Genomic DNA, 11,765 nt, shown 5'->3' on the forward strand with positions numbered 1-11,765 from the left:
GACCCCGAGCCGACCGCGGGAAGAGCGGGGTGCGCAGCGGGGAGGGCGGGCGGCTCACCTGGTCTTCTGGCAGGCGCAGCAGATCCAGTCCTCCTCCTTCTTCTGGTAGAAGCAGCCGCTCTTACAGATGCTGTATTTCCGATCCACTATCTCCTTCTTGGAGTTGAGGAAGGTGAACGGCGGGCAGCAGTGGATGCTGAAGTGCTCGGAGTACCTCTGGTTTTTGGAGAGTCTGGGACCCTCCTTGGCCGTTTTCTGACTCATCTCACTGGAAATCGCCGATGCAGGGAGGCGGGAGGAGACAGAAACGCGCATCAGGCGAGGGAGCCCGCTGCTCAGGAAGCCCACCCCATGCTGCTCCCGTAGTCCAGGGTAACATTCAGGGACGTCCTGCCCTGCGAGCAAAACCCTGCAGGACCAACTTCCCCGCAACTCCGTGGAAAGGAGCTCAACTGAGAGAGAGTTCATTTTCATTTGTGAATTTTTAAAAATCGTGTTTTCAGGGAGAAAAAGAAACTTGGGCTCTTGTTTTCCTTATGTGTTAGAGACCCATGTAAGACAGGAAAACGTTTAAAACATATCCTTGACTAAATAATATTCCAGAGCTAGGAAAAGCCTTTTCTCTAAAGAGAAAAAAAAAAACCAGCTTATTATTAAAACAATCATCATTCATGCAATAAAATACTACACAACAAGGAAAAAGAGCAAACTACTGACAACGTCAACACCTTTGACACCACAGATTTAATGTTGAACAAAAGAAAACAAGCTGTATAGCTGATTTTGTCTGAGATTCAAGAACAGGTAAAACTAATCGATGGTGCTAGAAATCAGAGCATAGTTGTATTTGAAGAAGGTGGGCTCTGACTCAGAAGGGGCAACAGGGGAGCTAGCAGGGGACTGAAAACGTTCCTTTTCGGAATGTGACAAACACAGAAATAGTCCTGCCTACCATTACAAAATGCCAAAGCCCACAGGGAACTTAGGTAACAATCAATCAACAAGAGTCTACATAGTTGATGGGCATAAACCGGATACTGACAATGTCTCTGCTCTCAGCAAACTCAGGGTCAAGTTGGAGACACAGATGTGCAGAATGTGATTACAAACAGTGTTATGTTGACCAATGCAGGTGTGTGCAAAGGTCAAGGAAAGCATGGAAAAGGGATGGATTCCTTGAAGACAGAACCAATAATCTGGGTTTTTAAGGACGAGTACAGAAAACTAAATAACACTGAGGGGATATTCTAATTTTTTCTTCAGTTAGTGTGGTTGTCTTCTGCTACGAATGGAAATGACAGCTGAGAAGCAGGTAGAATACAGTTACAAATACATTTTTTGGCACTTCTGTTTGTGATCTTCCAAATTATGTGTCATATCTGTTATGTAGATTAAAAATATTCTTTCCCAATATTTCACCTGCTTTTATCATGCAAAAATAATTAGTTTTATGTTTAAGTACCTTAGTTCTTATTAAAGGTTTTATATTTTTCCCAGGAAGTTTTCCCCATTCCATCAGCTTTTAAGATGCTCATGATGCCCCATTTTAAAAGAAAATCCTCTCTGGATCCTGCTCCCACGTCTTTTTGCTCCCCTATTACCTTCCTTTTTTATATAGGCCAGGTTCTTGAAAAGTTATTAATACTTTTTTCCTCCATCTTTACATCTCCCACTCACTCACTCATCAGTGCACCCCACTCTGGCTCCTGGTCCTTTCCTCCCAAGGAAAAATGGCTCTATGTAGCTCTCCATGGACCTCCGTGCTGCTAAACCAGTTGTCTTCATATTTGGTCTCTCTCCGTCTCAACTCTTACCTGTGACACCACATTCTAAATCTCCTTCTCTATCTTTAGCCTCTCCTTGTCCATTTCCGTTATAGGCTCATCTGCTTTTGCCAAACCTTTAATTTTTTTAAATCCTAAACTTTTATAGTTATTTAAGGTGTAATAAAGACTAAATGATTAATGAAGTTACCTTCACCCATTTAATTTAACATTTATTTTATACTTTAGTTGTGCCTGGCACAGTGCTCGGTTCATGTGCTGGACACAAAGCTAAATCATGCTTAGTGCAGCCCCAAAGAAACTTATCCACCAGTGGAGATACAGGCAAGTGATTATAACGCACATAATATGCTAATGACCAGAAAACTCTCATTTACTGAGACTAAATAACTACAAGTCACTGAGATGAAGAAGGGGGTAGATCAGATAAGCATCCTGCTCACAACTAGCTCACATTGTAGGTAGAGGAAGGTCCACAGACATCAGTAAGTGTGATACAAAGGCAGCATGCTCTAGAACATAAGAATGTGCTGGTGCAATGGCATGAAAAGTCACAGAAGAGAGGGCAATATGATGGGCTAGAGAACAAGGTAAAACTTCATGGGCAGAAGCATTTCATCTAGCTGAAGGTGAAGGCTTGGGAATGGCTGATACCTAAGCAGATACACAGAGGTGAATTGCATTACCCTGAGAGCCCTCATCGTGTCAGGGAGAGGTAATAGAGCCAGGACACAGGCAATGAGGCAGGACAAGAGTTACCTTTCACTGTGAAGTATCTAGCCCGGGTGACTGGGAACACAGTCATGCTATCTGCTAATCAGAGGTCTAACTAGATGAGAAGGAGGGGGATCATCTTATTGGTCTGAGATACTGTGAGTTTAAAGAGCCAAGGACATCCATGAAGAAATGGGCACCCAAAACTCCGGACCTAAAGCTCTCATCTTGAGAGCCGTTCACCTCATGGAAGGGGGCACAACCTTGGGCATGGATAAGATATGTTCTCAGCGAGGAGTCAGGCAAGGGAAGGCTCCCAGGACAAGGACTGGACCTATCTTCAAGCTGCAGGAAGAAGGCATAACGGGTATTCAGAGAGGTAGGATGAGTAGCAGTCTCCTAGGAGAGAAATTGCTGAATTTCCAAAGGAGGAGATGATCAGATATACTTCAAAGGAGCCCTTTATCCAGACAGGTACGTATAGACCAGTGAGAAGTTGCAGTTGACTTATAGGGTCAGATTCATTGCAAAGACCCTAAACGTCTGCTAAGCCCTTTCCCAAGTCCTACATAGGTCACTAAGTTCAGCTAGAGTTTCTCCTCCCATGGGCAATAATGAAATGAAACACTTCAGGACTAACCTTCAAGAGTAATTTATTCAGGTGCCCAGCACATGGAGACTATGTTACTCAGCTTTTCACAGGCAACCCAGATGTCCCCAATTCCTCCAGCCTGCTAGGGTCACCTTTTCCCAAACGGCTCAGGCACCCATCACAAATAACAGAAGATCTAGCTCTTACCCCAACTTTTTAAGAAATAACTAATATGGGATAAGAAGGAGATTTGAAGTCCACTGTGACTCTGAATTCCTTCCCTAATTGAATTCTCAAATCCCATTCACTGCTCCCGCTGATGTGATGCCTGGGTCACTGTGTGCCCATCTGCACCCCTGCCCAGCCATCTTTTCCCCCAGCAGTTGAGGGGAAAGTTGTTTCTTACTCCGTGACAACTTCCCTCACTGTCTCCCCTGACCATGTCCGCCAGGGGGCAGCATCAGCTCTAGTTATCCATCAGCACGTGGTCATGAAAAAAGCAATTCTCTTCCCTGGAAGAACCCCGCCATTCCTAGCACAACCACCTGAAAATGCATCTTACTTTCAAAGTAATATTTTCTCCCTCCTTTAGTAAAATGTTTATATTTTTGAAAAGACTAGGATCCTCTTTTCCCTGGTGTTGGGGTACCTGGTTAAATGGTTCTATATACTGCCTCCCCCAACTGTTGGCCCCATGCCACCCTCCAATTTTAAACCACTAAGCCCCACATGCTAAACAAGAGGCATCGTTTCCTAACACACCAGCATTGCTAGTAAATTCCTTGGAAATACAGGCTGTTAAATTAATTTTAGCCTAAAGCCACATCCTAACATATTTTAAGTTTCACCTAATGGTTTATTTGTACATAGTAAACTGTAACCTAACTGGGTGTGTACATTGTAACCCAGTCTTATACCAATCACAGAGCTTTGGCCAATGACAGAGTTTTGGCGAATCACAGCCAACTGTGTTCAAATAAGGAAAGTTCCAGCTGTAACCAGTCCAGCTGTTTGCACCTCACTTCTGGTTTCTATTTGTCACTTTCCTTTCTCTGTCTATCAGTGTTTTCTGACTGTGTGGCAGCCCTGGAGTCCTTCTGAACCTATTCTGGTTCTGGGGACCGTCTGATCTGTGAATTGTTCTTTGCTGAATTAAACTCTGTTAAATTGAATTTGTTTTATTAAAAGTTTTTCCTTTAATAAAGCAAATACAGCAAAGAAGTAACAATTTACTGAGCACCATTGTGTATGGTTGTTTTGCATACTTTATCTCATTTTATAACATGGTGTTATCAACAAACTAAAGATGGAGAGTCTAAGGAACATGACTAAGTCCATAAGCCAGTAAGAGACAGCAAGGGATTTGAATACCTATCTGTGTGACCAGGTCCAACACTGCTTTGTGCTTCTTAAAGACTCAACCCTCCTCCCAAGAAATAGGAGTCCAGGTTCCAGGGCCAAACTAGACTTCGGGGGACTAGAGATGAACCCAGGGGTGGGATGAGGCTCAGAAATCCATGGGTCTATGTCCTAGGGTGAAAAAGACTGAAAGTTGGGGAAACAAATCACTCCAGAAGAGAAAGGTAGAGAATGGAGTTTGGAGCCTTCCCAACAATAAAGACCCTTCTGTAGCCAGAAGGGTCCCTGTCGGGGACTAGTAGTAAGGTGGGATGGGCCCTGAGGGAATGCGACCCACAGACACTTCTGCAGCTCGTCGCCTCCAGTCCGTTAGTGGATTTAAAAATATATGTTCACTGCTGAAACTTAGAAAACTCGGATGGATGAAAATAATACACCCAGTGCTGTGGCTCATACCTGTAATCCCAGCCCTTTGAGAGGCCAAGGCAGGCAGATCACTTGAGGTCAGGAGTTTGAGACCAGCTTGGTCAACATGGTGAAACCCCTGTCTCTACTAAAAATATGAAAGTTAACCAGGTTGGGTGCGGTGGCTCACGCCTGTAATCCCAGCAATTTGGGACGCCAAGGAGGGCAAATCACCTGAGGTTGAGAGTTCGAGACCAGCCCGACCAACATGGAGAAACCCATCTCTACTTAAAACACAAAATTAGCCAGGCATGGTGGTGCATTCCTGTAATCCCAGCTACTCGGGAGGATGAGGCAGGAGAATCCCTTGAACCTGGGAGGCAGAGGTTGTGGTGAGCCGAGATCACATCACTGCAGTCCAGCCTGGGCAACAAGAGCAAAACTCCATCTCAAAAATAGATAAATAAATACAAATTAGCTGGGCCTGGTGACGGGCACCTGTAATCCCAGGTACCAGGTACTTGGGAGGCTGAGGCAAAAGAATCGCTTGAATCTGGGAGGCAGAGTTTGCAGTGAGCCAAGACTGTGCCACTGCACTCCAGCCTGGGCAACACAGCGAGACTCAGTCTCAAAAAACAAAAAGAAAGAAAAAGAAAATAATACAAATTCCTAAATGCTTACCCATGGTTAGCCACTTGTAAAATATGTTAACTTTTTTCCTTTGAGAATATTTACATGTAAATATATAGTTAATAAAAAGTGGGACCACACCTTACACATTGTTCAAATTTATGTTGTTGAAAAAAATCATTCACTTTTCAAGTTCATGTTATCTGTAGTATTCTCTTACAGTTTTTAGAATCTGTAGTAAAATCTGTAATTATAATCCCCTTTATAGTTTATATTCTCTATTTGTATCTTCTCTCATTTTTCTTGAGTACTCTTGTCAGAAGTTATCTACTTCATTACTTTTTTCAAAAGTAAGGAAATTGTTTTCTTGTCTTTGTTCTTTTTTCCCCTAGTTTATTCATTTCTGTATGCACTTATAACTTCTTTTTTTCTTTTTTCTTTTCTTTGTTTTTTTCTTTTTGAGACAAAGTCTCACTCTGTAGCCCATTCTAGAGTGCAGTGGTGCAATCACAGCTTACTGCTGCCTCAATCACCTGGGCTCAAGCAGTCCTCCTGGCCCAGCCTCTCAAGTAGCTGGGACCACAGGTCCGTGCAACTACACCCAGCTTTTTTTTTTTTCTCTGTAGAGACAGGATCTCCCTGGGCTCAAGTGATCCTCCCTCCTCAGACTCCCAAAGTGCTAGGATTACAGGTGTAAGCCACTGTGCCTGGCCTATAGTTTTTTTCTTCCATTTTCTTTATCTTTGTGTTCTTGCTTTTTCTTATTGAGTCAAATGCCTCATATATGACTATAACCTTTTCCACTGTACAACTTTAGCTGCATAACACAAATTTTAATATAAAGTTTTAATCTTCATTTTAATTATGGATGAGTTGTTCTTCTTGGATTCATCAGTTCTTACAAAATCTGTTGTAAAATTCCCAAATGTATGGAGTTATTTTTGTTACATTGACTTCTAGTTTTAACACAGTTAGAGAAAGCAGTCACTATGACAGTGGCTCCAGCAGTTGTACAAATTTGCTTTATGACCTTGTTCTATGTATGTTTGCAGACCGTGCATTTCTGGAAGCAATTTGGGATTATCTAGTGAGGACAAAAATGTGCACAAACTGTAGTCTAGCAGTTTACTCCTGGGTGCAGCAGCAATCTTGGACCACAGCTCAACCTCACAGGTGAAGCCACTTCCTGTGAGGTGGTAGAGAAAAAGACTGGAGAAGCCTGAATCCTGGAGGACTGTGGAGTTTGCTGCTTCAGGCCTTGACTCTTGAACTCTGAACACCTTTCTACATGAGTGACAAACTTTCGCCTTGTATAAACCACTATTATTTCAGCTACAATTAACCAAATACGTTCCTAACTGGTACACTCGGTTCCTGTAACAGTAATAATACTTAATTCAGGGGGCCTTTGAAATATGAAATGAAATAAATAAAAAATGAACCTAGCACTGTAACTAATGTAAATAACTTGCTTAATAAATTCTATTTTCCTTTCGCTGATGAGAATTCATTCAAATGAGCTGTCTAATTCTACTGAATTTTTTAGACACACTCTATCTCTGATGATACTTAAGCATTAATCACATCTTTATTTACTTTAGTGGCTAAAAACAAATTATAAACACCACATGACGTTTTCACAAAGCATACCACCTAATTGCAAGCAAAGATGATTATGAGCTCTCTGGCAGGATGAAGAAAAAAATAACCAAATTTGAAATTGTAAAAGATAATCTTTCCAGGCTTTCCAGATGTTTCCATATAATCTAAAACTAAAGAGAAGAGAAAAGTGAAGCAAGCATTCAAAGGAGAAGAAAGCTAATGGAAGGATCCAAAGAAAGGAGAACAAAAACCTCTCCGCCATTTATTGAGCACCTAGGATGCTCCATATACTTTATATCTAACATTTGTGATTCCCCAAAACAACCCTCCAGGTAGTTCCTACTATCTCCATTTTACAGATGAGGGAATTGAGGCCAGAAGAATTTAAGTAAAATCCACAACATCATACAATAATAATTTTAAAATAGCAAACTCCTAATGGTTAGTATGACCAGTAGACTGCCTAATATCCACTCTCCGCTTATTCAGTAACAAACCTTGATTTTGTTTGGCCATGCTATATGCCTGGCTTAGTCTATACAACTCCCCCATTTGACCACATTCTAGTCAATAAAAGGTAGGCAAAAAGTCTATGGGAAGATGATCTTTCTTTAATAACAAGGCATTTAATTCAAGAAGGAACCCTCCTCTGGTAAGTGCATTCAGCCCAACCCAATCATTCCTAGCCCCTAAGAGACAAGATTATCTCAAGCCTTTGGAACTTGTCCATAGGGCGCCTTCCCCTGTCTTTTACCACTCAACAATTGCACAGCAAATACCTCCATTGCATTAAGGTTCAGCTCAAAGTCACGACACTCCTTGTGGAGCCTTTCCAGATCTTTCCCTTCCCCCAAAGAGTAATGATTATGCCTCCTTCCTTTGTGTCCTGTGAATAATTCTAGGAAAGCATCTAGAAACTTCAGTGCTACCCTTACTGTTTCACTGTCTCCTTCAATTTGTTGTCCATAAGCCTCATTCAGTGCCTGATTCAAAACGGGTGTTCAGAGGATGTTTGATTAAAAATGAGGGAATGAACAAAGGGTGTCCTTCACAACAGCGGCAGAGCCCTTAGCCTCTCACTCCCTGTCCCCAGATGCTCTCTAGCAGCCCCGTGTTTCATCGGGGACTCTGCTCGGGTTCCGGCAAAAATGTCTGCTCAACAGAGGAAAGGACCTAACTAACCTTGAAAGTTCTAAAACTGGGCTCTTTAGGGGAAAAAATGCACTGTACCTTTTTCTAATTTGTGCAAATTAATTAGCAAGCTTTAATCACTACATACAGATTTCACTACACGTCCTAGAGATGGCATTAAGATCTATGTAACCACCAGTGTCACAGCCTTGCCATTCCCTAAAGAGGCTGGAAGTAGAAATTAAAATCATGAGTACAAAGTGGATTTTTTGCCCTTCTTCCCATCCTTCCTCCTTTCTTTCTATCATCTTTTCTGAGAAAGCAGTGGGATGTGGCATAATCGTGTCATGAAAGCCTCAGGTGGCCCTCAGTTCTGGGCATCCTCTGGAAAGGAAAGACAATGCAAGTGGTAAGTTGACACACTGCAGCCCACATCCCCTTCATATCTGCACGGCATCACAGGAAGTCAGACATGTAAATGGGTATAGAGTTGGCAGAATGAAGGGTAGATGTAGGTCTCTATTTTGATAGCAGAATAGTTTTTCAGTTCTTTCCCTCAACTCCCTCAGAATCATAAGCAAGGGTCTGCTCTTCTCTTGGTATAAAGAACTCAACATGGGAAGAGTATGAGACAAGCTTCTACCTTCACTACCCACCCAGGACCTGAACCCTATGTGAGATCAACACGCTGGCTTTACATATCAAAACTCCACAGGAAAATAATGATCAGGCTCCAGATCTGTTATGTGAATTAAGGAATGAAATGTTTAATATATACTGAAGAAGAGAACTTCAGGTTAATAAAGAATGCAACAAATTTCAAATTTATTCAAAGTGAGATTGATTTTACTAAAAAAAAAAAAAAAGAACAACTTTTTTATTTCTCTGTAATTGTAGAATTCATGTAATATTACAAGCCCATCCCACGATGAATATTGGCTGAGAAAGAATGTGGAACAGAGAGAGCAACCAAAACTCTAAATTTATAGTGCCTTGATCACTTTTAGTTGAGACCGTCCCTTCTTACTTTGTAGTCAGAGTTCAGTTCCCTAACACGACTATTTCTCACCTTCCTCTCTTCCTTCTCAAGGTGGATAAGGGTATGAGAAAGCTGAGTATCTTCATGGCAGTGAGGGAAGGGGTGGCTGTCTGGGTGGTGTCCTTCTCTGCTGGGCTGTGCCGTGGGATGCCTCATCTGGTCTCACCCGTCTTTTAGCATAAATGACACGCATTGCTACTGACCACTTGATCCAACCAAAGCCACTGATCACCAGGCTCCTGACTCAGTAACCTCCTATTCTGGTCCAGCTGTCCTCCCAGCTCCTTCACAACTATTTGAGGAAATGTTTGGTTTCCATGCGTTATAAGTGGGGAAACAAGAGCATTATCCTGGGCCATTGGCTTAGACAGCCTCCCAGCCAAAGCTGTGCAGTCACTCATAGTCATGCTGGATGAGGCTGAGCCAGCCTTTTCTAGAGGCTTGCAGTGCCCCCACTACACTATTCCTGGTAAAGTGTGTCACTGCCCCTCATACACACACCAACAATTTCAAACCTATCTGGATGATTCTACCACACCATACCACATCCCCCACCATGGTATCGAGGTTTCCACCTAGAGAAAAGAGAAAACAAACGTCTGTCTCCTTAGCTTCCTCTCTCTCTTTCTCTCTCCTTTCCCACTCTTCTTTGGGCTAGAAAGATTCTTCTTTCTGCTTTCTCCTTCAATCTGGCAAAGACTCAGCCTCTAGCATATCCTATTTTCACCTCCAGGCAGCAAACCTGGGGCTCAGCTCTCTTTGCAGAAAGGACGTGCATTTATACCATAGAGGAAGCTCGATGATCTGAGTTGTCTGGCTTGATTCTTGGTATGTGAGCTGCCAGACCATGTGAAATTAAGGATTACAAAAACCAAAAATATGTTATTTTACTATTTGCTAAATCACATCCATTAAGAAGTATAAGTTATTAACAACAGCAAATAATAGTACTATTGATTGAGAGCTCCCTGTGAGTCGGGCACTATTCCAAGCTCATGACATTTATTAATCTATTTAACCCTGGTAATAATCCTAGGAGGTAGATTACATGTATCCTCATTTTACAGACGAAGAAACTGAGGCCCAGAGAAGGTAAGCAAATAAGAATCAGCACAACTTACAAGTGACTCGTGAGATCAATTGTCTGTTATAATCTGTACCACCCTGTCCACGCAGGGGAGACGGGGCCTCAGTGATATCATCAACTGGTCACTCACAGTCCAGAGGATGACATCACTGTGACATGCCTGACATTAGAGAAAGGTGAAGACAGTTATAAAAAATTACCTATCCCAAGCCTCATTCTTTGTTCCCATTTTAAGGAACAGAATGGAAGAGTTTGCTTGAATGACCTAAGTATGCTCTCCACAGGACACAGAATCCCCCCAGAAATTCACAAAGTAGAGAAGACTTGAGCAAATGAGGTCATGTTTCTCCTAAGCCTTCCCTTTCCTTTACGTATCCTAATTCTTTCTAGTACATGGCTGTAATTTCTCAAAATCCGCACCATCCCCCCACCCATGCCTTCAATTGATTAGAAAAAAAACTGAGGAAAAGGCCGAGTGCAGTGGCTCATGCTTGTAATCCCAGCGCTTCAGGAGGCTGAGGTGGGCAGATCAACAGAGGTCAGGCATTCAAGATCAGTCTGGCCAACATGGTGAAACCCATCGCTACTAAAAGTACAAGAATTAGCCACGCATGGTGGTGTGCGCCTGTAATCCCAGCTGCTTGGGAGCTTGAGGCATGAGAATTGTTTGAGCCCAGAAGGCAGAGGTGGCAGTGAGTTGAGATCACGCCACTGCACTACAGCCTGGGTGACAAAGGAGGACTCTGTCTCAAAAACATGAAAAAATTGCAAGAAAGAGATGGAAGTAACTTGGAATCACAATTTTCATAAATTGGTTTTAAGAACAAGATGAAGTGTCAACATTTAAAATACTGAATTATTTCAAAGCATGAAGAATTAACTTTGAGTCTTAAAATATTTATAAATCTTCAATGAGTTTTTTATAAACCTTGCTTCCATTTCACAATTTAATATTTACTCTCTAAATATCAGTGTCCTTGAGAGCAATAAAATTTCTTAACCTTTCATTCTATGAAGAGAAACAGAAATAAAATATATTTTCAGCAAGAAAGTAATAATATCAATGGAAAATTGTAAGTGGAATTTTACTTACCGATGAGGACAGGGGGAGAATAGTAAGAGAATCCCAAACTTAATTTCTGCATATTCTCCAGAAACAGGAGTGGTAAAGAAATTACCAAAACAGAAAAAGTGAAGCACTCGTTATTCTGTATCTTTCTTAAAGTCAGCCTAACTTATTAAAGAAGAGAAGATGAGTGGGGAGATCCTGCATAGTTGTAAAATATGCAAATACAATGTAAGCAGTAAGGATTTGTTATTTGTTAATATTCCTATAATTAGTTAATTACAGAAATATTAGGTAGTCATTTGAAGACCAACTGAATATTAGCTATCCTTTTTTTTTTTTTTTTTTTTTTTTTT

The 11,765-nt window shown here is 41.7% G+C and overlaps 1 protein-coding gene across 5 annotated transcripts in view; it reads right to left on the reverse strand.

Moving 5' to 3' along the window:
• Positions 1–11,765, reverse strand: part of LOC108289084 (myelin associated oligodendrocyte basic protein) — a 66,474-nt gene that overhangs the window by 33,371 nt on the left and 21,338 nt on the right. For all 5 annotated transcript variants that reach the window (XM_017508343.2, XM_017508341.2, XM_017508342.2 and 2 more), the window contains exon 3: positions 59–268. In XM_017508343.2, coding sequence (XP_017363832.1) covers positions 59–264 — 206 coding nt within the window. In that variant the 5' untranslated portion in view covers positions 265–268. The remainder of the gene's footprint in view (positions 1–58; positions 269–11,765) is intronic.

Source organism: Cebus imitator, unplaced genomic scaffold (genome assembly GCF_001604975.1).
Source record: "Cebus imitator isolate Cc_AM_T3 unplaced genomic scaffold, Cebus_imitator-1.0 Scaffold391, whole genome shotgun sequence".
Taxonomy (NCBI): domain Eukaryota; kingdom Metazoa; phylum Chordata; class Mammalia; order Primates; family Cebidae; genus Cebus; species Cebus imitator.